Genomic DNA, 25,576 nt, shown 5'->3' on the forward strand with positions numbered 1-25,576 from the left:
TGTGATGTTGCATTCCTTGCCCCACAAGTATCACATGACATAACGGCCTTGGAACCTGAACTGGACCCCAACATGAGTTGGTCAACTTTTCTTGCTAGGGCGTCATGCTTCAAACTATTCTCCATGACATGTTTCATCAGGGCATCAATCTTCGTGACTAATGCTGTGGATTCATTCACCTCGTACAGCCCTACAGCCCTTGTAGGCTTCTGTCTAGTGCTCCAATAACACTCATTGCTGGCCATATTCTCAATTAATTCCTCAGCCTCTTCAGGAAGCTTGTTGCTTAAAGCACCACTTGCCGCTGCATCAATGAGTTGCCTAGTAGCATAATTCAACCTGTTATACAACATCTGCACTCTCATCCATGCAGGGAAGCCGTGATGAGGACACTTGAAGAAGGTCCTTAAATCGTTCATGGGCTTCAAAGAGTGTCTCCGTATCACCTTGCCTGAAAGACGATATCTCCTATCTCAGTCTTGCAGCTTTGCTTGGAGGGAAATATCGGGCCAGGAACTTCTCAACCATTTCCTTCCAAGTGGTGATGGACCCAGGAGCTAAGGATGTGAGCCGTCTGTATGTTGCTTCTCTTAAACTGAATGGGAACAATCTCAGTCTAATGGCATCGTCTGACACTGAATTGATCTTGAAAGTGAAGCATATTTGAAGGAACCGGGCAAGATGGGCATGGGAGTCCTCATCCGCTAAACCATCAAATTGTACAGAATTCTGAATCATCCCTATGGTACTCGCCTTGATTTCAAAATTATTAGCAGGAACAGTTGGTGCTTGGATACTAAATTCTTCTCTAGTGAACTGTGGTCTTTCATATTCCGATAGGGTCTTCCTGGGCTCTGCCATGACTGATGGTTCACTAGACTCAACCCAAATCCCTTGTTGTCTAGAACTTTCTGCCGCTTCTCTCAATCGTTCATGCAAAGTTCTTTCTATCTCGTTATCAGGTTCAGCCAAGTTTGCTTAACCCCCTCATGTTATAAGATGTGTACCTACACGGATTGAGGAGTCAAGATGTTAGTTAACAGCAAGAAACACAAAGATGGAATATTTACAAAAGGCCAACAACCAAAAACAAGAAAAACACAAAAGCAAAACAAAAGAGTGAAAACAAAAGGAAAAGAAAAGACTAAATCAACAGGTTTAAAGCTTTCCAAATATTCCTTAGTGGGGTCCCCGGCAACGGTGCCAAAAACATTGATTGACACAGAGTATGAACACCCACAAGTGCACGGGGTCATCAAGTAATAAACCACTCGCGCATGCACGAGTGGATCGTATTCCCAAGGGGCCCGAGGAGCTACTTTACTCACTTCTTACTTGTTGTTTAGCTCACTGATTCCAATTCAAGAGAAAAGAAAGGAGGAGAAAGCGAAAATGAAAAGCAAGAGAAAATCTTAAGAAGTATGACAAAATCAAAACACGGGAAATACTCAAGGTTGGAAAACGGTCACGGATGTGGGTCCCCAAAGGGGTTACTAAAGTGAGTAGGATATTCGAAAAATTAAGTATGTGGCTAGTTGGACCGAGAAAACCAAAACTTAGGTTAACCCGATGGTCACAGAAATTGACCCCTAACCCGATGCAAGTGTTGAATAAGGAATTCCTTCCACCCAACTTCCCACACGGTTGCAAGGAGAATGATGGTTTTCACAAGTTAGGGTAGAAACACTAGTAGTTTTCAACCATAGGAATGGAGGGGTACAAATACCCGTTGGTCACGGTGTATTTGTACAGTAATCCCTTCCAAGTTTGGTGGAGTCTAGCACTAAGGCAATGGTCATGCTACAAAGTTCTACCAAGAATTTGATACATCACTCAATCAATTGTACCAAAACAATCAAGAACACCAAACAAGAATCACAACAAGACAATCATGAATAAATTACTCAAATAAACCAAAACATCACAAGTTCACCCCCAAGGTTCACCTACATCCGGTGACCTTAGGGTTTAGTTGTTCATGTTCAACCAAGCAACCAAACAATCCATATAAACAACTAAAAGGAACATGAGGAACACTCCCTCAAAAGGTGAAGACCGAATGACGCTTGAATCCGCGGAGAAAGCCTTCCGAGGACGCCACTCGAAGGGGTGGCTTCCCATTGTCTTCAACCTCCAAACAATGAAGTCCTTGAAGTGGATCCTCCTAAATGTTACTCTCCCTGCCGAGGAATGCTCGGATTTCCTCTCTTTTTGCCCTCCAAAAGCACGGGTTCGAGGTGGTGTGTAAGTGGTTTTCAATCCCTAGCCTCCTCTCTCAGGAAGATCCTCGCTTTTAGCCTTTAAACACCCAGATCCCGATGGGTAATGGGTCAATATACCGGCCCCCTGCCGAGGAATGCTCGGATTTCCTCTCTTTTTGCCCTCCAAAAGCACGGGTTCGAGGTGGTGTGTAAGTGGTTTTCAAACTCTAGCCTCCTCTCTCAGGAAGATCCTCGCTTTTAGCCTTTAAACACCCAGATCCCGATGGGTAATGGGTCAATATACCGGCCGTATACTGACCCCTAGTGATTTCCAATTTTCTGCTGAGAAGCCCGTGATGAGCTACAGTAATTGCTACAATACACTGCTGCATTAATGTGCTACAGTAATCCCTGGCTCGGAAACACCATTTTGATGCCGAATTCATTCCCAATCGCGTCGTCGAGTCCCCCACGGCTTCTATTAGGCCTGAAATACAAAAATAACACAATTTAAAACAAAAGGGCATCGATTCAACAAATAAATGTAAAGAATAATACAAAACAAATACATGCAAAATATGTACTTTTAGACGTTTATCATAAAACCTAAGCTTATCTGGATACAAAGCTATCTGGATTCAAACCCTATCTGGATCCTAAACATATCCAGATTCTAAACCTATCTGGATACAAATCATATCCGGATACAATTTACAAGATTATCAAATCATAATCCTACCCAGATACAAATTACCCTTGTATCCTACCACGGGGGTGTTTCCCCATACCCCCAATTTTATCAAACTGATGCTCCCCCAATATGACATATGCTGTTGCGCCACTCCACTTCGTTCCCGCATCTGCTCTTTTAATTGTGTATATGAGCCATACATAACAAAATAGGTATAAAACTACAAAGTATCTAACCGAATTACATTACAAGAATAAAATAAAAAAATACACATGTATGTCTAGCTATAAAACCACAAAGTATCAAACCCAAATAACATTACATGAATAAAATCATAGGCATCAATACAAACATCAAGTAGAGTTCATAAGAAAAGTCATGCATGAGTCCTCTTTGCTTGCAGACTTAATTTGGAGCTCCTTTGAAGTCCTAAAGCACTTCTCACTCACCCCTATACAAATTCATGTATTTTTTTTCTTTTGATATTTTGATAATTCCTTGATAACAAAACATACTAAATTAATAAATTAGTAAGACTTACCTTTTAAATGTAGCTACCAATTGAACATATATCCAATGCTACATATGCTGAAATATCAAGATGAGAGGGTTAGTTTGAATATGCAATGGAAAGATAATATCATAAACAGAAGTCATGGCAAAGAATTAAAGGAACTCACTCAATAATATCAAAAGGAGATGTTAGGCACATGTTGTATCTTGTACCAGTCTTCTCCTGATTTCTCCTTAATCCTTTTCATTAATTCTTCGGGTATTTCAACAAATACCAGTTGATTAAGTGGCACATTCTTCAGTCCTTCTGGAATCATCTTCAAGTTTGGACAATTCCAGAGGTACAAATTCTTGAGACATTGCATTGCTTTCTCTTCTATATTCCACTCCTCAAGCTCATCAAAACCCCCAATGTGCAAGGTTAACAGTTGAGGGAAACCTGTTGATGAACATATCATCTTTTTGCCTCTATACAACTCTGTACTAAGTTCTAGATATTTGAGAAATTGTAGCTTCTCCAATGTTGCCATTGGGTCTTGCTCCAATTCCGTGAACTTCAAGACAAGTTTCACTAGTTGTTGAGGAAAAACATGGTTGTGTGGAAGTTGTTTGCAGTTCAAATTTCCATAGAGTGACAATTTCTTGAGGTAGTGTTGATTGGAAAAGGCTATAATGACAATGTCCAAAGGAATTTGGTATCCATGTATATGTAAGGAAGTAAGACGACCCAATTTTTGGAGTGATGAAGATAGTGCATTGGCATGATCATCAAAGATATCATAGATCTTCAATTTGCTTAGATTTGTGAGCTTAGGCAGTACCTTCCCTATCCATTCTCCAGCACATACCCCTTTTAAAGTCTGCAAATTCTTTAGTTGATTATCTCCCATATTTGGTAGAATAGAACAATAGCCATAATTTATATCATCATGCCAGTGAGTCCTCCCAATGTCATAATTTACATGAACATGCCTGAGACAGTTAATCTTCCATAGTGAACTTGATATCTTCTTTAAATTGCCACTAGTAACAATAAAAGTCTGGAGATTGCGGAGATGACCAATCCATGATGGAACTTCCTTCAGACAGAAAGCATGCAATTCAAGATATCTTAAATGAATTAATGATTTAATTTCTGTAGGCAGTACTGGCATACCCGGACTAAACAAATAAAGTACCCTTAATAATTTAAATCCACCAAGCTGTCTATTCAATGCTTTGAAGGTTAGAGAATCATAACTATATCCATGGAAGAATAAACCCCTCAAGTTTGAGTTAGGATAATCTAGAATCTCAATCTCATTACATGTAACTATTAGTCTTCGAGCCTTATTTGGCATTGTTGCACAATCGGCATTGTCACTTTTGTAGATTTCAAGATATTTGTTCTCTTTGGCTTCCTTAATGCACATATCACGTAGGACATCATGGATTCGGCAATACTTTGCACTACCATCATATTGCCGGTCGGTTACTTGGATCAAACATCTTCGTGCCAACTCCTCCAGACAATCCAAACCAATTTCTTCTGTGGTTTTACCATTTTTTCTTGGTAAGAAACCTTCTGCCGACCACAATCTAATTAATGTTTGTGCAGGAATATATATGTCCTCTTGGAAGCAACCAAAATAAAGAAAGCATGATTTTAAGTAATATGGCAAATTATTATAACTCAATGCAAGTATTTCTAAACACCGTTCTCCACCTTCCACAAATTGCCATTTCATGCTCGCAACAACTTTCTGCCATGCATCTTGGGTTTGTGGTTTAGTTGAGACAAGTCCTCCAAGGACTACTAGTGCCAGTGGTAGGCCTCTGCATCTTTGAACAAGCTGATGAGCATAATCAACCAAATAAATCGGGCAACATGCTTCAATAGCTTGTCTCGGGAAGACCTTTCGAAGAAACAACTCCTGCGCCTCATTTTCATTTAGGCAACGTAATTCATAAAGTTGGGTGGTAGGATCTGCAATATTAATAACATTCAAAGAGCGAGTGGTGATAATAACTCTGCTTCCATTATTGACATCTGGAAAAACCTTTTGCAATTCATTCCATATATTTTCTTCCCAAACATCATCAAGAACAACCAAGTACTTCTGTTCCTTCAATTTTTCATAAAGATTAACTGAGAGAATTTCGATTGTACCTTCTAAAGAAATTCCTGAAACGGCTAACAAGATTTTTTTTACAATCTCAAAGATAGTATATTCTTGAGATATGATTACCCATGCAAATACAACAAAACCTCTCTTGACTTCAGGATCATTATAAACGGATTTAGCAAGTGTAGTCTTTCCCAGACCACCCATACCAACTATTGATATCACTAATCGATTTGCATTGCTTTTGTCAACCACCTTTTGGATCATCATTTTTTTCTCGTCATCAAAGCCAACAATATCAATGTCATCATTCAGTTGAGGCAATATAGGGATCACATCTTGACTTGGGGAGTGACAAGTTGTGCCAGTTGTTTCACCTATGTTAGCAATTCCATATAATATTCTACTTTCAGATAACTCAAGCATCTTAGCTTTTATTTCTTCAACATCCACATGAACCTCATGTCGACCAATCAATTGATCAAGTATAAACACATACCTGAAAAAAAATTTGTTATTTCTTGTACTAATCTACCACATTTTTTTTAATGCATCTATAATTGAATTTCATTTGATTGAGATTTTCATCATCATGATCCTATGTTCTCTATTAATTTCTATTAATTTAACTTTTAATAAAAAAATGCAAATTTAAATCTATCATTAAAATAAGGCAACACTCAAAACTTTATTAACATTAGCTGTGCGTTAAGTACACCAATTTTTTGAACATTCCTACACAATTGGATAAGAGTATAAAGGGTTTGGTCCACTATTTTTATATAAATAAGGAAATTATACATGTTTGCCAATGTAATAAACAAATAAAAATTTAATATCCTAAATCAATAGTAATGTAATTGAGAAGAATTAAAGATCCATGAGAATGTGGGAAAGAAATTGAGAATAGCTCATAATATACATGTGCAAAACTAATAGGATATTTGTATCCAACAAAAATAACCCAGCACCCTATTTCAGAACCCTATGAAGAGTTTTTTCTACGATCACGTTTCGAAAGAAGCAATTTCACTTTGTATATAGTTTTCCAAAAGTCAATCCAATATACTAAATATTGGATTTAACTTTTGTTCCCTATAAGTGTTTGACTAAAAAAACAAAAAGAAACAACCACTACTCAATGTAGTTGTATGTTACTTAAATAGTAAATGAGCTGACCCAGGATCGAATCTCTGAGTCGGCATTACTGTTATAGTATTGTGTATATACTATAAATACTGTAGCGGTACTGTTTATTTACTATTTATGAGTCCATTGTGGGAGAATGTCATTTCCCTCCCTTGGAAGGTTTGCAAAGCAGGAGGATTTATTAACTTGGTTTTGTTCCTGAAATATCTTCTGGGCGTGCACATGGTAGAAATCTAATTGCTCCATGTGACGTCTGGTTGAGTTAATAAATCTTTAAGGGATCATTAAGACACCGTAACTAGTGCATCTTTGTACCTGTCTATCCCTTGACACCCTATTGTGGGGCGGCGCTTGCCACCTTTATAAATATATATATAGCTTATTTATTTATTTATTTATTTATTTATTTATAAGTGTTTAATTTAGAAAATAAGCAGCTTCTTTTCAAAGCTATAAACCTAGTGTTTTTCTTAGAAACATTTTTGAAAGGAATAAGTTAAGAGCTTATTTTCATAAATGAATCTAAACAAACCCATAAATAGTTATAAAATAAGTGCATATACAGATAAAGTTTATTGACTTATTGGAAGAAACAAAAGCACAAATATATATATTTATAGTTTTGTGCTTTTCCACCTGCACTTTTATGGTTAGAAACAAAGTCAGACTAAAGCTTTGTGACCAAAATGCCCTTTAAGTCAAATGTTTTCTCACCATTTTTATATATATGATATATATATATATATATATGTATAAATAGTTTTGTGCTTTTCCACCATCACTTTTATGGTTAGAAACTAAGTCAGACTAAAGCTTTGTGACCAAAATGCCCTTTAAGTCAAATGTTTTCTCACCATTTTTTATATATATGTATATATATATATATATGTATAAATAGTTTTTGTGCTTTTTCCACCACCACTTTTTATGGTTAGAAACTAAGTCAGACTAAAGCTTTGTGACCAAAATGCCCTTTAAGTCAAATGTTTTCTCACCATTTTTATATATATGTATATATATATATATATATGTATAAATAGTTTTGTGCTTTTCCACCAGCACTTTTATGGTTAGAAACTAATTCAGACTAAAGCTTTGTGACCAAAATGCCCTTTGAGTCAAATGTTTTCTCACCATTTATATTAATATATAGTTAGTGCCACCGGCTCCTAATTAACTTTTTTTTTTATTCTTCTCCAATTTATTTGGAGGCTCTAAATCTTCTTCAAATTTTGCTAACATTGGTTGCCTTGAGGCTTTGGTTGGATAATTATTACAATTTTGATGCAATGCAACTTATTAATTATGTTTTTGAGTTTACTATTTTCTTCAATATGGAGAAAGTTAAGAGTTTTTTGGTTAAACTAGCTAGTTTGAAAAAAATGGCAAGTCATTAAGCTCTTTTTGCTTCACTTGTGTACGTGGAAATAAAATCTACTTTAAAAAAAAACTAGAAACTTGAATAGTTTATATTTTTGATATTTTCCAGTTTTAAAAATCTCTAAATAAATTCTTATTCGAGATAAAACAAATACTATTCAAAAAATGAAAATGTGTTTCTCTAAGTTGGCTTTGAATACAATTTCATTATTTTAATTATTAGTAGCATTCTTATCCTTTTTGGATAAGGTTATGAAAAAAATGCTTTGGTTAGTTTGGCAGGTTTTTTCTCACACAACATTACAGGTAAATTAAGATTTTTCAAAAATGTTTCCCTAATTGAAATTTTATTTTGCCTTTTATCCTCAGAAGTACTTCTTGAATGAGAAATTACATTTAAAAAAAATAATACAACAACAAAATCAACAATAGCAACAACAACAATAATTACAATAAGTATAATATGTATAATAATTATAAAACACCCACAGTCTCGCTGAAAAATCAAAAAATTAAAATTAAATTCAGGATATATTAACGTGGACTTTGAAGATGTTAATTTTGAGATTGTTAAATGGTAATTAATTTTATTAAAAGAAAAAGAAACAGAAATTGTTTCGTCCAAGTCCTCTCAAAATCACTTCCCACTAGCTTCTTTAATTTTGTGGTTTTTTAAGGTGATTCTCCTTTTCGCATGCAGCGCAAAAACATCAACAACTTTTTGGCCCAAAAGTTTCAACTTGTCCGAAGAGCTTTTTTGGGTAAAAATAAGCCAATCCCAACTAAGCCCAGATATTATACGTTTGAAATTTCATCCTTTAAAATAAATATTGTTAGTGCAGACGCATTTTATTGGCATCATTTGACATGCATATGTGGCAACAAGATGATGTGGCAATCATAATGATAAGGTATGATGATGTGGCATTATTGATGATATGGCATAACAGCTTGGTGGTTTGAGCTATATTGAGAAAGAGTCATTTTGGACAACAAGCAATGACTATATGGAGACGAAGCTATATTTAGTTAGTTGAAGATTGAAAAGAAGATTTCATTAATATTTGACAAGTGGTTTGATTTGGAAAAGCAACTACTTGGAGGTCAAGGTTTTATTGAAGTAGAGTTTGATAACTAGCTAAATGGAGACACAAGTCATAAAAGGAAGCAAGATATAATAGCCATTTTGGGTCAAGGCTAAATGAAGACAAAGCTATTTATAGGCGAAGCTATTTGAAGGTACAACTATAAAAGGAGAAGATTGAAGACATAATTGTGAAGACCAAACTCGGATGAATAGAAAATCAAATTTGGAAGATATTGAAAAACTAAAACTTGTATGAATAGAAAATCAAGTTTAGTAATTGAAAGATTGTTGAAAACTATCTTTGGTATGAAGATGACGCTCTATGTCGGAGGCATTTTGAGGTCATGTTGCAATAGAAGCTAGAACTTAGTCAAGGTCAACAGGAAGGCCATGTTGCAAGCTCAACTGCAACTGGAAGTGCAACATTTAAGTTTGGAAGGTATCCAAGTTAGGAAGCTGTAGAGATTCTAAAAAAAAGGAGACAATATATTTAGGACTTTAAGAGGTCTGTATAAGAGACTATGCTCTGAATATTTAGGATAAGCCATCTGTGAGAGACCCAAGTGTGTGGGTGAGAAAGTAGACATGCTGCAATCTAAAGAGGGTTCTTGTGAACCTTTATAAGGATGAGTGACAGTGTTGTACTCATGTCTATTTTCCTCTTAATTTTAGTGGATTTTTATCTCCAGACTTGACCTCTAAACATAAGCAAGTGTTGTGTCAAACTGGATTATTAATTCGTGTATCTCTTTTTCATTGTTGTGTGGTGTGCTTGGTTGTGTTTGCATGAGATTTTGAATGAATTCTATCCCACAACACATTGGCGAATATAGCAAATATTATATGTTTAAATTCCATTCCTTGACTATAATAAAGCTAATAACTTGTTTATATTAAATGTTATTATAATTTCATCCTAAAAATCACTTTTAATTACTACCATTCTAACACAAGGAAAACAAATGTTATGAAGTGCTTCAACATGATCAGCCTAACTTTTAAAGTACTTTAACGGAAGAAATGCCGTTAAATTAAAAAATAATAATAATATTTTATGATTATCCAAGTAGACCTTTAATTATTACATGCTTGTATGACAAACATAATCTTAATAACTATCTAACTAGAGCTTGAAAGAGACCACCTATGATGAGGTTTGAAGAGATTGGGACCTCTAAACAAATTGGAGAAAACAGTTACAAAGATATGATAGAGAAATAAAAAGTTTATCGCAGTGTGACCCAACTGAAATGATGTTAAAAAATTCCCTAAAACTAAAACTTTATTAGAAGATCAAAAGAAGAATTCCTCGATAGTTAGTTACCTTTTCTAATAGTTCTTAGAATCCCATGATTAAATCTTACTTTGATATATGTCCTAAGATATGACTAAAATGTATATATATCAGAACTAATAAGTACTAAAATCAACTTCTAATGTGTACCTGTAGTAATGATTAAAATATCTAAACCTAAGATAAGGAAAGAAAATAAAACAAGTTAATAAAACAAACTTAATTATCTGCATGCCCTACATCAAAATATCTTGTTTACTTTCACCTTAAAAATGCATTTTAGAGAAACACCCATCTTTAAAATGTTGTTTTTTAGTGTTATTTATTTATTTATTTTGATAAAATGTGAACAAATCACATGTACAGGCATGAATTAATCCCACAACACAACTGTGCTCTCACCATATTTGAACTGATCAGGTTCAAACCTACTTTATTTGCAAGACACGAATAGTTTACAAAAGAGACTCAGTGCTAATAGATCAGAAAGTTGTTGCTATTTATTAATTTTTAAAAAATTATTCTAAACATTCTATTTTGTCCTAACAACACTTATTTGATAAGCTAAGTGCTATTTGAAAAAAGAAATAAATCCAAACGGGTTTTAGTATATCAACACAGTTAATTCCACGTTTTTAAGAAGTAAAAAAGAAACGGGTTATTTTTCGGATAAGTATTTATAAATTAATAAAAACAAAGAAGATATATGGACAATGATAAGTAAATAAATAAATTAGTGCTCGGAAAACATACCTCTTGATGAAACCAATGCAACCAGGCTGCTTTTGTTGTCTACGCAACTTTAAATACATGAAAGTGTCAATGATGTCCTCAGCTCCGAAAGCAACATCTCGCATGTCTCTGACCCAGTTCTTGATCCTCTCATCATCTCCCTTGTTCTTTTTCGAATCTGCATCCTTTAAGAAGCACTGCATTCGCCGCAGTTCTCGTTCCAACCACTCCACTTGTTCTCTCGCTCCATGCAAACTGACGGCTTCTTGCACTATCAGTTCACCAAGTTTCTGGACAACAAAACCCACTGCAGCCTCAGCCATTAATTTGTTTCTCTCTTCTTTTTTGTTTGTTTCAATCATACACACAGTTTGTTTGTAACTCTCTGCCTATAAGAAGCCAAACAAGAGCATCAAACAAACTACGACCACATTCGTCATATTTTATTTTTATGAGATATGGACAAATCACGTTATAGACGAGCATAAACATGAAGTTTATTCTTTAACACAATTTTTTTAAGCTACATCATCAGTTGAGGTTCATAATTACCTCCACAATAGATTATAAATACCTTACATATGCAACTCGTTGTGAATTAACAAAGAGGTTGTTAGACCATGGACCACAAGCATAATGAGATGATCATCATATGTTCAGATATGGAATGAGTACCAATCGTTAAGATATCTATATGTTGACCTTTTTTTATTTTAAAAAAAGGCCAAATCATAGTTTATATTAAGAAAAAGAGAGACGAATACAACATGCAAGTCGTGGACATTTATAAAGAGCAGGTCCAGTGGCATGTCGGCTGTAACGAGCTGGGATATATTTGAAAAAAAATGAATAAAGGTTAATTTATGTAAAAGGAAAAAAAAACGTAAGTACAACTTGGCATCAAGTTGTAAGCAGTTGGAATATATTTGAAAAATATTAGATTAAAAACTATAATTTATATTAAAAGAACAAGAACAGTCTGTAAGGTGCACATGCTTGATTGTGGGATCTCAACTGCAAGGAGTTGGGGTATATTTGAACAAAAATTGAATAAGCTATAATTTATATTTTAAATTAATAAAATAAGTTGAATATTTAATGTTTCAACTTAAAAATGGATAATTATTAGTTCAATTTTTCTAAATCCATCAAGCCCGGAAATGCATTGTCCGCAGTAAGGTACGTGGTATAGCCTAGTTTAGTATGGTCAGACAAAATGATGGTATATAACATGCTCATATATTATAAGTGGTTCAGTTGAAAAATTTAAATAAAAATACGACAAAAAAAGTGAATGTTCATAATACAAGTGGCTATTCATACCGGTGTTTTACATATATTATAAATAAATCATATTGACATATTAAAATATAAATATCCAATAAAATTAAATCACTTACCAATATTCTCATTTGCATCTAATGTTCATTTCTTTTCACGACTATCATTTTTTCCTTTGGCTACTCTAATTCTAATGGATCTTCTAAACCAATATGTCCATCAAGTTTCTTCAAATAAATAAGCTGCATATCTTTCTCTTCTAAAGAATTGACTATTTCCATCATTATGGTCTTCATTAGAATATAAACAAAGTCATCCAACATTTTTTAACATAACTTATTTCTCTTTTTTGTATGTGCGGCTTCAAATGTAGTCCAATTTTGCTTATATGAGAAAAGCTACATGGCTAGCTCAAAACTAGGATTGCATACTTTTTACGTATAGGGAGCGGATACATACAATAATCCCACCACACAACTAAACTAATAATAGAATATACATTCATAGCTTTCACTCACAAGGATGAGATGCTTTCAACATTGTTAATGTTGAAGTTGTGAACAAGATAGTTGATGTAGTTCGATACAACTGAACCTACAAAATGAAGTCATGCTTCTCTTCTTAAGCCACAAGATATTGCAACATAAAATTGATTCCTACACAATTTCCAAAAGATCGAGTTACTTTTTTAATAAAAAAATATAACATTGATACCTTCTTTCATCTCACAAGTTTCTCTAAAATTATCACTATCTAGTCATATAATTATTGTTAGAAATGATTGAATGTGAGTGAATTTTCAGAAATGATGAAGTAAAGAACCAAGGTTGCTGAAGCAAAGTGTCTTGGTGGAATTAGCTTGAACCAGAAGGGCAGCTGGGTCATTTCAAGTGTTCAAATGTTAGTTGAGGTCATTAGAAGATCAGCGGGAGAGATCGAATGGCGGAGATGTGTTTGATCAAGTAAAGTGGCTTAAGTTTGAGGCAAAAGGAGAGAGGTTGGATTGTGTTTGTGAAAAACGGCCAGGATTAGAAGATCAAAGAAAGTGTTTAAGTTCAAGGCAAGAAGTCAGTCAAGCAGTTCATTTATGTGGAGCCCGACACGTATCAACATAACTCAGCTAACCAGTTTCTTTTTAGTCACTGAAGTTTATCAGATGTATATATATGTTTTGTTTTTAGAAAAGTTTAAGTTTTTTCTGGTTTTTCAGTGTGTTCATCTTGATTGTATGAATTATCCTGTCCAATAAAGTTGTTTTTGATCCTTGTTCTCAATAGCAAAGTTGTTCCTCTTGAGTTTATCTATCTGTATATTGCTCAACAGTGGTATCAGAGCTATCAGGTGGTTGTAGTGATTAATTTTTTGGTGTTTCCTGTGGGTTTGACATTGAAAGTGTTAAAATGGTGTGTTTGAATTGGATCAATGCTTGTGTGCTGATGGGTTGTTAATTATGTGTTGGTGATGGTTGTGAAGTGATTCTTTTGCTTCAGGTGGTTGTTTTGAAGGTGTATTTCGTGAAGAAGTGTGTGAATCATGGCAGCTAGTTCTTCATCTACTTCTACTCCAATTTCTGCTCATACTCTTGATATTTCTCACTCATTAATGCCAAATTTTAAAGGAGATGGGTAAAGAAGAGAGGCAGGAAACCTTTACTTCAAAGGAGGGAAGCAGATGAACAAAATGTGGGCTTCAATAAAGGGAAGTTATGCAAGAAAGGCATCACACTGAAGTGCAGTATTTGCAGAAAACCTGGACGTAATAAAAGATTTCATGGTGTGCAGGCATGTTTAATTTATATTTATTTAAGATTTACTTGGGTTTTTCATTTATATAACATAAATAAATATATCTTTGTTGTAGGGGAAGAAAGACAGGGCAGGTTGTCAGTCATCTGCAACAGAGAATGTGGGCAATGTGGGTTTTTTTGTAGTGTTTCAACAACTTAGTTTTATCTGACATTGTCCATTTTAATTAAATTTGTCATGCTTTATAGGATGATAGCATAGATCCTATGGCTGGTATTGATCCCCATGTCCTTGAAGAGCATTTTCTCCGGGTTTGGAATTAAAGTATTCTGAATTAATATCTCTCCTTTGGATCCATTTGTCTGAGCTAAACCTAAGGCGGTTGATGAACAGGTTGATCTCCTCATCAACAGAAATGCTGAACATGGGCAGCTCTCACAATACCTCATCAACAGAACTAGTGAACCTGGGCAACTTTCACAACAAATTGATATTGGCCAACTCTCACAACAGGTTCAATGCACAATACAGATGTGAGCATTAATATGGTGTAAAACTTTTAGTATTTTTATTTGGATTGTCTTCTAGAGTAAAATTTGAGTATGCCATCTTATATTATGTTATTTGTAATTGTGAGCAGCCTCCTACTGAAAGAACAACTATGGAAAAGAGAAGGCTAAATATGACTAAATTACCAACTAGAAGTGGAAGAAATATTGCTAATACAGAATGCCCACCAAAGAATGTTGTAAAGGAAAAGGAGCATGTGGTTCAAACAGATAAAACTCGGCAGAAAAAAATCGAACGGTCATATGAATTCCTGCAATGCGGGCTCGTGCCAATGACAAAGATGGGGCTGCTAACAAGAAGAAAAAGATTTGGGTGCCACCTGATTCAAAAGGATCTACTACTTCTGGTCATGCACAATAGTTGAAGCATTATGTAGTGGGCTAAGTAGTTTTTAAAAAAATTAGTATTTAACAAACTGTCTATGATATGTAAATTTTGGAAACTATTTCTTTTTTGTGTTGTTTCAAAAGGAGGAAACAAACAAACTATGTCATTTTGTAAATTTTGCAAATTGGTGTTGACATGGCAAATGTGGCGTATATGTCATTAAATTCTTTTCAAAATCCCCTTGGTAACCAACTGATGAGCACAAATCAAAGTTGAGTGACCAAAATGATATAAATTGAAGGTTAATGCTCAAAATGAAAAATGACTATAATATGGTACCCACTCAAGATATTATTATATTTTTCAATGCCAACAACTTTTGTAATAGCATTGGGATTGCAACATTTGCCTTGTTTTCCATGAGTCTTACTTTTGCGCGAACTTCTTTGGTATTATACCTTATTTGGTCCCTCTATTATTCTCAATCTGCCCCTTTAGTTCCTCTATTTTTATTTGTCCTCTAGAGATCCTTCTATTATTGAAATGAGAAAAATTAAGTCCATCTTGTGATGGCCGTTTCATTTCAATCCACTTATGCTAACGTGGCTCTTTTAAAAAATTTTAAAATTATTTTCAAAATAAAAAAATTAGGGTGAAGATGGCTATAGAGAGAGCGGAGATGTATACACAAGATCATTAATAAACAAAAGAATAACTGGAATGCACTCTTATTCAACTCCATCAACTCCATCAACTTCATCAATCTCATTTCTTTAACTATGGTTAGTCTATCTATCATCTCCATTATAAGTGGAGTTGGTGGTGATCAATCACTACATGTTCTATCATTCATGTTTTCTTCTAGTCTTTTATTCACAGCAACAACTAGTATGATGCTCATTGTAACCAAGCTCATCATCAACACAAGATGGAATAATGGAATAATGAGTGCATTTCATATTATGATTACTTACCCTCAATCCATTCATTTTCTTGTCTTTTAGCACAATTTTGTCTATATGAGATACTATTCTAGGTATATTTGCTCCCTATACAGGAATGCAGTGCTTGAACCAACTTGGAGTGAAATCGTGGACTAAATGAACAAAAAGAATAAAGATTTTGCTAAGTTTTCAAGACTAACACGGGCAGAGCACGATCATGCTTTGTCCCCCTGAATATCTCAGCCTGAAGATGACCAAGCAAACATTCAAGCATGAGGGTGCTTTCAAGAGAAGCATGGTCTAAGCATGACCGTGCCTCTCCCCCTGAAAATCTTAGCCTAGAGGTATCTTCTACTAAACAGGAGAAGCACTCTCTGGAGGCTCTTAGCACGATCATTCACAGGCAGAGCATGGACAGAGCCCGAACGTGCTTCTCCCATTGATTATCCTAGGACAACACTTAACCGGTTCACTCAGAATTCTCAGCGTGAACACGATCCAAGCATGACGGTGCTCAAACCGTGTCGAGCTCAAAATTAGCCATTTAACTCCATATTTCTAGGGTTTCACCTTATCTTTGTTCGGGGATTTTTCTTCTCCCCTGGGAGGACTTTGATGAAGGTGAAGATCAAGCTTCACTACACAGTCTAAGGAGATTAAGGATAAGTTGGCGGCACAAGGAAAGTGGGGCTAACATACGAAGCTCAACTAGGAAGAGTTTCTTTAGAAGAAGGGAGTCATGTCTTCTTTCTTTAGATCCTTAATTGCTTCTTCCATGTTTTACCCATCCATGAGGGGCTAACCATTCACAGTGCCCTGGGATATTGGACTATGATGCTTTGTATGCTTTGAATAGTCTCTTTTAATGTTCTATGGAATTCTTTTGAATACTATGATGCAACATTGCTTCTGAACACACACAAGAACCATAGAATGTACTTGGTAGGCATTACAAGTCAGTTAGCACGCTATAGCTCATAGGAATCATCCCGGGGTATTGCTCTCTTATTGTTGAAACTCTCGGTCCTAATCTAACTATTTCTTCACTTGTTCTTTCATACTTATTCACTTTACTTTTCTAAATCAAACCCTATTCTTTCTTAACTAGATATTAGAAGAAGGATTAGTACTTTTAGTCCAGTCCTTGAGGTTCTACAATCCTACACCTAGCAGGGTACCACTGTATTACTTGTGTGCGACCCGTACATTTGTGGAGAGTGTATCATTCAAATATACCAATTCTATAGTGTTCAGCTAGCACTTTTTGTCAAAGTATATGCCATATAAATCCTTATGAATCTTTAACATAGAATTAAAGATTCTTTGATTTGAGAACTATTTAAATGTATAAGTACTAAACTCTTACAGAGCCCTTCTCTTTATCTCACAAAGAGTCCACATAGACTATGATGTTCAAAACTAATTAAAAATGTCATCACAAGATTTATATGAATGATAAGTGCTTGTGCGATAAGAATGTGAATTGTCTTTCCTTATGATGAGCATTACTTTTATCAGGTTTGAGCACTAATACATGTGTATTTGTGTTCTTTTGCGCATGTAGGGTTGCGAAGCTAAATATTGAGAAAAGAAGCCAATGTAGATCGTGAATGCACTATTTGATGAAGTCTTGGGAAGGAACAAACATGAAGACACAGGTCGGGATCAAGATACTAGAATGTGTGCCAACTTCTAGGTATTCAAGCAAGGATAATGATGTGGAGGGGCACAAGACAGTCACATTCAAGTATCCCGATTTGTGCATTGATAGCAAGATCTTCACTAATGAGGCCGTTTGTTGAAAAAGCGACATGATCTATGTCTTAAATGTGTGCCCGTTTATGTTACCTCGATGAAAAACATGGATTCGAGATTGTTTCTTGCCGGTGCTGTAGCAAGTAATGCAGTAAAACACTGCAGCAATCACTGTAGCGATATTGTTTACGGCCGGCTGAAAATGAGATTTCCAGAGAATCCATATGGACGTGTGGAAATTCCTTACGCCCGTGTGGATGCCAGATTCCAGCCCCTTTTAAACCGCTATTCGGCCCGATTTCAGTATCCTTCTTTCCATCTTTTCTCTAACTTTGGAGAGGCTTGCGGCTAGGGTTTAGAGAGGTATTGGCAAGGCTTTTGGAGAGATTCTATGGCTTCGACACTGTGATTCGCTTGGAAGAAAGTTATTGGGGGAGCTTTTATCGGCATAGATCCGGCGAGGTGTGCCCTACGCCGGACAAGGGAACCTTTGGAGAAACCAAGACCGCTCCACAAGACCATCAACATGAACACCGAGGCAGTTTTTCTATGGATTACTTATTTTTACATTCGATTTCATTGTTGATTGTAACTAGCTCCATGGAGAGCTAAACCCCTAGTGGGTACTTGGATTTGTGAACCCTAGGATATATTTGTTTTATTAACCTTCTATTTTGTTTTCCTTAATTAATGTCTTTAATCGAGTTCCAATCTTGAATGCTTGTTGAATGATTTCTCCCTTAGAGTGACACTAGGGTTGAGAGTCTACATTGATAACCTTTGTGCGTGAGTGACACACCATGAGGGTTAGACATTGCAAGATTGGAAAGGGTCGAGAAGGTGAGTCGAGAGGTAGCGGAGCGTCCCCTTTCGCCTCCGATGTGATTTATCCTACCTCCACATTCTAAGAGTTCTTTGTGGTCATAATAAAGTAAATGAGCTAAGGGATGACCTTCCGATGCGCTTAGTTGCAAAGGCAACAGAGTGAAGTGTTGAAGTGATTTTAGCATCTAAGGCTTAATTGTGACTAGGGGTCTTTCGCTTGGACCAAAGGGTTAGATCTATACATTGGAATAGGGTTTATCACTTGAAATCCCTAGTGTGTCTTGCAACTCTACACAGTGTGAGGTGTTGAAATTGATCGATTTCTCCGCCGGGATATAGTGTAGAGTTAGTCATAGTTGACCTTAGTTTTGGGACTGTGTGTTTAAGGATTTCCATGACTATTAGGCATCAATTAGAAGACTTAATAGTTGGTTTTGCACTTGAAGCCATTGTCTAACAATGCCCCTTGCGTATACCCACAAGTGCACGGGTTTGTCGAAAATAATAAAATCGAAGATGAGTGGGGTATCGTATCCACAGGGAGTAGAGAATAAAAACACTTAAATTGTTTCTTAACTAAGTGAAAGATGAATAGTGATATGTGTGACAAGATGTGAAATAACAAAAGTAAAAGAACATGAAAGAGAGCACAAGTAAAGCAGAAGGTAAGGCAATCGATATAAATGGGGTACCCAGATATTGTTCCACCTAGGACAATCATTTCAAGTGCAAGAACCCTCTATTATACTTTCTAGCTGATGCAATAATGAGTCGTGGAGATCCTTAAATTCATGGTCCTAAATCTAAGGTCAACCATGCCTAACTCTATACATGTCCCGGAAGAGAAATTGAATAACCTCTCAACCTCGCACTCGTATAGAATTGCAATGAGTTCTAGGGATTCCAAGTGATAAATCCTCTTCCTAGATGTAGACCTAACCCTTTGGTCTAGGTGGAAGGTCCCTAGCCACAATTAAGCCCTAGGTACTAAAATCACTTCAACGCTTCACTCCGTTGCACTCGCAACTAAGCCCCAACGGAAGGTCATCGTTTAGCCCATTCACTCTACTATGACCGCAAAGAACTTGAGGAAATGGAGGTAGAATAAATCACACCGGAGGGGAAAGGGGACACTCCGCTACCTCTCAACTCACTCTCTCAACCCTCTCCAATCCATCTTTGGCAAACTCTCATGATGTGTCACTCACTCACAAGGGTTAGCAACAAGAACTCTCAACCCTAGTGTCACTCTAAGGGAGTATTCATACAATCAAGCATTCAAGATTGGAACTCAAATAAAACATCAACTAATTGAAAGCATAATTAAGAGGTTCAATGAAACGAATACATCATAGGGTTCACAAATACCCAAGTACCTACTAGGGGGTTTAGCTCTCCATGGAGCTAATTACAATAAATGAAATCAAATGTAAAAGCAAAGAATCCATAGAAAACCCCTTTGATAGTCGTGGCGATGGTCTTGTGGAGAGTCCTTTACTCGGCCAAGGATCCTTTTGTCCGGCCAAAGATACACCTCGCCGGATCGGTGCCGATGAAAGCTCTCCCACTAACCTTCTTCCAAATGGAGCACGATGTTAGAGCCATAGAACCTCTCCAAATCCCTAGCCAATACCTCTCAAAACCCTAGCCAAAGCCCTCTCTCAAGTTGGGGAAAAGATGGAGAAAAAAATGCTGAAATCGTGGCTGAAATCGGCTTTTAAAGGGCTGGAATCGGGAATCCACATACCCCTGTGGGCGCCCATGTGGATTTTTCACACAAGCGTGTGGAATTAACTCACGCCTGTGTGGATTCTCTGTTTCATCCTTCTTCGGTCGGCTGTGACCAGTACCTGCTATAGTGTTTGCTACAATGTCCTACTATAGTACCGGCCCGAAACACTCCCGAATCCATGCTTTCATCGATGTAACGTAAACGGGTACACGTTTACGTCACAGATCGCTTTGCTTTTTCAACAACGGACATGTTGGTGGAGATCTTGCTATATATGCACAAGCCGTAATGCTTGAATGTGACTGCCCTTGTGCCTCTCCAAATCGTTGTGCTAACTTGAATATGAGGAGGTTAGCACATATTCCCGCATTTCAAACCCGACTTATATCTTTGCATTTGAACCTTCTTAAGATTTCCTCCAAGTGGTGCATTTACGATCCACATTGGCTTCTTTCTCTAATATTCGGCCTCACAACCCTATTTGCATGAAAGTAACATAAATACACACATATTAGCGTTAAAACCCGATAAAAGTAATGCTCATCATAAGGAAAGAACACTTCGCATTCTTATCGCACAAGCACTTATCAAACTCCCACACACATATGGTTTTGCTTGTCCTCAAGCAAAAATTAAAACATTATGTGCATAGATGACGGAAATATTGGAAGTGCTTGGCCTTAGGTTCACCAAAGCATACAAAGAGAGCATTCTACAAGTAAGGTAAATTTCAACACTAAATACGAAAAATCAATGATCTAGTAAAAAATTTGAATCAAAAAGGATAACAAACCTGAAATCATGTAAGTGTGTTAACTTACTCAAAACAACCCAAAGTATACTCCTCAAAGTTCTAAGTACAAGGGACTTATTTATCTACAAATAGCAACAAAATTTCAAAGATGGTAGTAGCCTCATACAATCAGCATAGTATACCGAGATGGTACTCGAGAGCCTCTCAACACGATCATAGGCTCCTGAAAGGGTACTCGGGCGCCCGAGGTCTCGGTCGTCGTCGGTGTGGAATCCCCCGCTGCATCCCCTCCGCCCTTGATGCTCTCAGTGGTGGATGTTACCAAAATAAAAATTCCAGGCCCATGTCTGCATCCAATCCTGAGACTATCTAGTCCAAATGGAGAAGGAATAACTGTCTTGTCGGCATCCTGAATGGCATCCACGAGGCCCATCCCCCGAATAAGTCTAGTGATGTAGGGACCAGCAAATAATACTCCCACTTTCCCATTCTGGCCCTGGTATCGTAGAAAGTCAGCCACAACGTGCCCCAGGTGAATAAGCATGATCCGGACCATGGAATACAAATAAAGTAACCCCTGCCGGCTCAGAACTCCTGTGTGGTAAGGACGGTGAATAAATACCTATAGCTCATCCGAGACAAACATGTGGCTTTGGACATTCCTGGTTCATACTGCCCCTGTCTGCACAAAGGTTGGTAAGCTTGCTGTGGGGCCAAAGTGCCGGGGTAATTTGTCGGCAAGTGTCCATACTCCTCGGTACCTGTGTATGTCTCGTCATACAAGCCCATACGAACTGAAAATTTAGTGACACTCATGGTAAAATGACGTCCGAATGCTCTGAACCATATGACATCTTTCCCATATGGCTTCCTGATCTCAAAAGACGCAAGTACTTCCAATGTCAATGTGCGAATAACTGGCTCTCGTATCGACAATAGTCTTCTCCAACTTCCCATGTTCATCAGCGCGTCAATCTCCCTAGCCAACTCATCACCTCGTTGGATCTCACTCAGCACACTCAGGTCCACAAATTGGGATTGTCTAAACCCAAGTCTCAATAGCCGCTCGAATCGAGCCTGATGCTCGTGGTTCGAAAATTCAATATGCTCCAATTTAGGTAAAGTCTGTCAAGGGAGCTTACCTTCTTGCTTCTTCGAACGTGGTACCATACCTGCGATAAATGATGAAGAAAACGATTAGAGAAGCTTAAAAAAATCATACTGCAGAATTCCACACAGGCTTGTGGAAATTACCCACGCTAGTGTGGATCTGTGGGGCGTGAAAATCACATGGTTGCACATCAATTCTCCAAAAATATAACTTAAAAACATTGTTGAACGCTCTCTAAACATGCATAAACCATTATAAAGTGAAAATTGGTGCAACTCAAGACTTTTGATCAATTAAAAGCAAGAATTGGCGAAGAAAAGAGGGTAAAAAGGTTTACCGATGAAAAAGGTATGAAAACTTCGAATTCGGAGTGGAAATTGACGGGGAAACCCTCTAAAACAACGATATGTGGTCTAGGAGACTGATCAAAGTCAATCTTCGAGTGATTGGAAGTGAAGAAGAAGAGAATTCAAGAAGATTTTAAAGAAAAACTCGCATCTCTTGGAATTCTGTGCAACCACACGGGCGTGTGGAAATTACCCACGCCCGTGTGCCTCCACAAGAGAGCATCATAGGGGCAGACACACGCCCCTATGTGCTCTCAGGAAAACACTCATTATCTCTGAATGCAACCGCATGGGCATGCAAAAAATACCCACGCCCGTGCGCCCGATCGATAGTGGCAGCCGCACGCCCCTGTGGCTTCTCTGTCTAACCGAGAGAATCATCTAAGTGTTTCGCACGCCCGTGCGAAAATTAGGCACGAGCATGGCCATTCACAGGCCCAACTCACAGGGGCGGACACATGCCCCTATGTTTTCTCGGGATGAAGAGAGCTCTTCTACAGAGATCCACACAGGCGTGCTGAAAATACCCACGCCCATGCGTTTGTCACAGGTTCATCCATAGGGGCGAGTCCACGCCCTTGTGTGCTCTCGGGATAATTTGCTAAGTCTCTGTAGGAAAATGCACGTCCATGTGGAAATTATCCACGGGCGTGTGGAAATCACAAGGTCGCTCACAGGGGCACGTCCACGGCCCTGTGTCTTCTCTGGATGAGTTTGTAGTACAAATCCACTGGCGTGCGGAAATTCCACACGCTCGTGCGTTTTCTCTGGATGCCTTAAAAACTTTGCAGGCTCTGCAGAAAATTCCTGGACATGATTACACACTCAGAACCTGCCTTATTATGCAAACTACACCAGTGTGAAACATGAGAAACTAGCTCAAGTGACCAAAACTTTGCCAAATCCACATGAAAACACATGATGACATTAAAAACCCGCAATAAAACACAGCAAAAGCATCTAAAAATCAAGACACCAAAAGTCAACACTTTATTCATGCAAATACTAAACTACTCAACTAAGAAAATAGTAAACACTTGTGTTGCCTCCTAAGAAGCGCTTGTTTAACGTTACTAAGCTTGACATACCTTATCTTACCTCATGGGGGTTGATAGATGAAGGTTGCCCTCTTACCCATAGCTTGAAAGCATGATGAATAAAAAGTCTCTTGAAGGTAGAGGGGGAGTTATCGGGCTTGGGACCACCTAGCAATGGTGCATCCAATTTGTTCGATTCACCCGCATTTCCAACAGCCTTGGAGCGTTTCCAGTGGCGTCTCCTCGCCCTCTTCATCTTCTGGAGCACCTTCTTCAGGATCCGTGGATTAGATGGTACTTCTTCAGTCGAACCAAGCATCATAACTTCTTCATTTTCCATTTCTTGGTCGAACATACCCTCGTACGGGCCTGGATTGAACATTTCCTGCATGTATTCATCAACAATCTCATCAGTAGTGTCTACAAAATACAAAGTATCATCAAAATCAAAAGAATGCCGCATGGCTTCAGTAAGACGGTATGTGAGCTTGTCATCTCCAACTCTCAATGTTAGCTCCCCGCCGTCCATGTCAATCAATGCCTTGGAAGTCCGAAAGAACGGTCTACCAAGCATCAAAAGTACATCCGCATCCTCATCGACGTCTAGCAGCACAAAATCTATAGGAAAAATGTACCTACCCACCTTGACAAGCACATCTTCGATGATACCCCTCGGATGTCTCACCATTCGATCCGCCAATTGCAAAGTCATCCGAGTGGGTCTAGGCTCGCTCAAGCCTAGCTTCTAAAAGAAGGTGTATGACATGACGTTGATACTGGCCCCTGAGTCCGCCAATGCCATTTCTTCACCCAAATTGCCAATATTACACGGAACGATGAAGCTTCCCGGGTCTTTCTTCTTGTTCGGCATGTTCTTTTGCAACATCACCAAGCAAGATGCATCTAAGATAACTGAAGCACTCTCCTCCAACTTCCGCTTGTTAGTCAACAAGTCCTTCAAGAATTTTGCATACTTAGGCATTTGGGTCAATGCCTCAATAAAAGGAATATTGATGTGGAGTTGCTTGAACAAACTCATGAACTTCTTGTACTGTTCATCCCCTTGGCCATTCTTCAATCTAGAGGGATAAGATATTCATGGCTTGAATGGTGGGGGTGCCATCTCCTTCTCTTTGCTTGCTCCCTCATCAAGCTCTATAACCTCGGGTGCATGTTCATTGGGCCTCTCACTCGGAAGCCTACTGACAAGGTCCCCTTGCGTATATCCCGCAAGTGCACGGGTTTGTCGAAATAATAATCCCGGGTGAGTGGGTATCGAATGCACAGGGAGTAGGGAATAAAAATACTTAATTCGATTCTTAGCTATGTGAAAGATCAATGATAATGAGTGTGACAATGATTCAATTCTCAACAATAAAAGCAACAAGTAAGAGAGCAAAAATAAAGAAGGGGATAAGGCAATCGATAAAGATGGGGTACCAGGATAATGCTCCACCTAGGATAATTGTTTCAAGTGCAAGAACCCTCTATTATGCTTCCTAATCAATGGAATGGTGAGTCGTGGAAATCCTTAATTACATAGTGCCAAATCTAAGGTCAACTATGCCTAACTCTATACATGTCCCGGAGGAGAAATCGAACAATCTCAACACCTCGCACTCGCATAGAGTTGCAATGAGCTCTAGGGATTCTAAGTGACCAATCTCTTCCTAATTATAGACCTAACCCTTTGGTCCAGGTGGAAGGTCCCTAACCACAATTGAGCCCTAGATACTAAGATTACCTTAACGCTTCACTCCGTTGCTCGCGCAACTAAGCCCGAGCAGAAGTTCATCCCTTAGACCGTTCACTCTATTATGACCGCAAAGAACTCGAGGAACGGAGGTAGAATCTATCACGGCGGAGTGGAAAGTGGACGCTCCTGTACCTCTCGAGTCACCATCTCAACCCTCTCCAACCTAGCTTTGTCTAACGCTCGTGGTGTGTCACTCACTAACAAGGTTACCAACAAGAACTCTCAACCCTAGTGTCACTC

General features: G+C 37.7%; 1 protein-coding gene and 1 non-coding gene across 2 annotated transcripts; one reads left to right on the forward strand and one right to left on the reverse strand.

Moving 5' to 3' along the window:
- The first annotated feature begins 375 nt into the window (after positions 1-375).
- Positions 376-480, forward strand: LOC120252307. The gene has a single exon (XR_005533848.1). It is a non-coding gene; the product is annotated as a small nucleolar RNA R71 (small nucleolar RNA).
- A 3,101-nt stretch (positions 481-3,581) lies between these two features.
- LOC120251345 (disease resistance RPP8-like protein 3) lies at positions 3,582-11,475 on the reverse strand. The gene is made up of 3 exons (XM_039259884.1): positions 11,174-11,475; positions 4,584-6,009; positions 3,582-4,484 (listed from the first exon to the last, which is right to left on the reverse strand). Exons 1-3 carry the CDS (start codon positions 11,473-11,475, stop codon positions 3,582-3,584), a joined length of 2,631 nt encoding a protein of 876 aa, XP_039115818.1.
- Positions 11,476-25,576: the final 14,101 nt, after the last annotated feature.

Source organism: Dioscorea cayenensis, chromosome 20 (genome assembly GCF_009730915.1).
Source record: "Dioscorea cayenensis subsp. rotundata cultivar TDr96_F1 chromosome 20, TDr96_F1_v2_PseudoChromosome.rev07_lg8_w22 25.fasta, whole genome shotgun sequence".
NCBI lineage: Eukaryota > Viridiplantae > Streptophyta > Magnoliopsida > Dioscoreales > Dioscoreaceae > Dioscorea > Dioscorea cayenensis.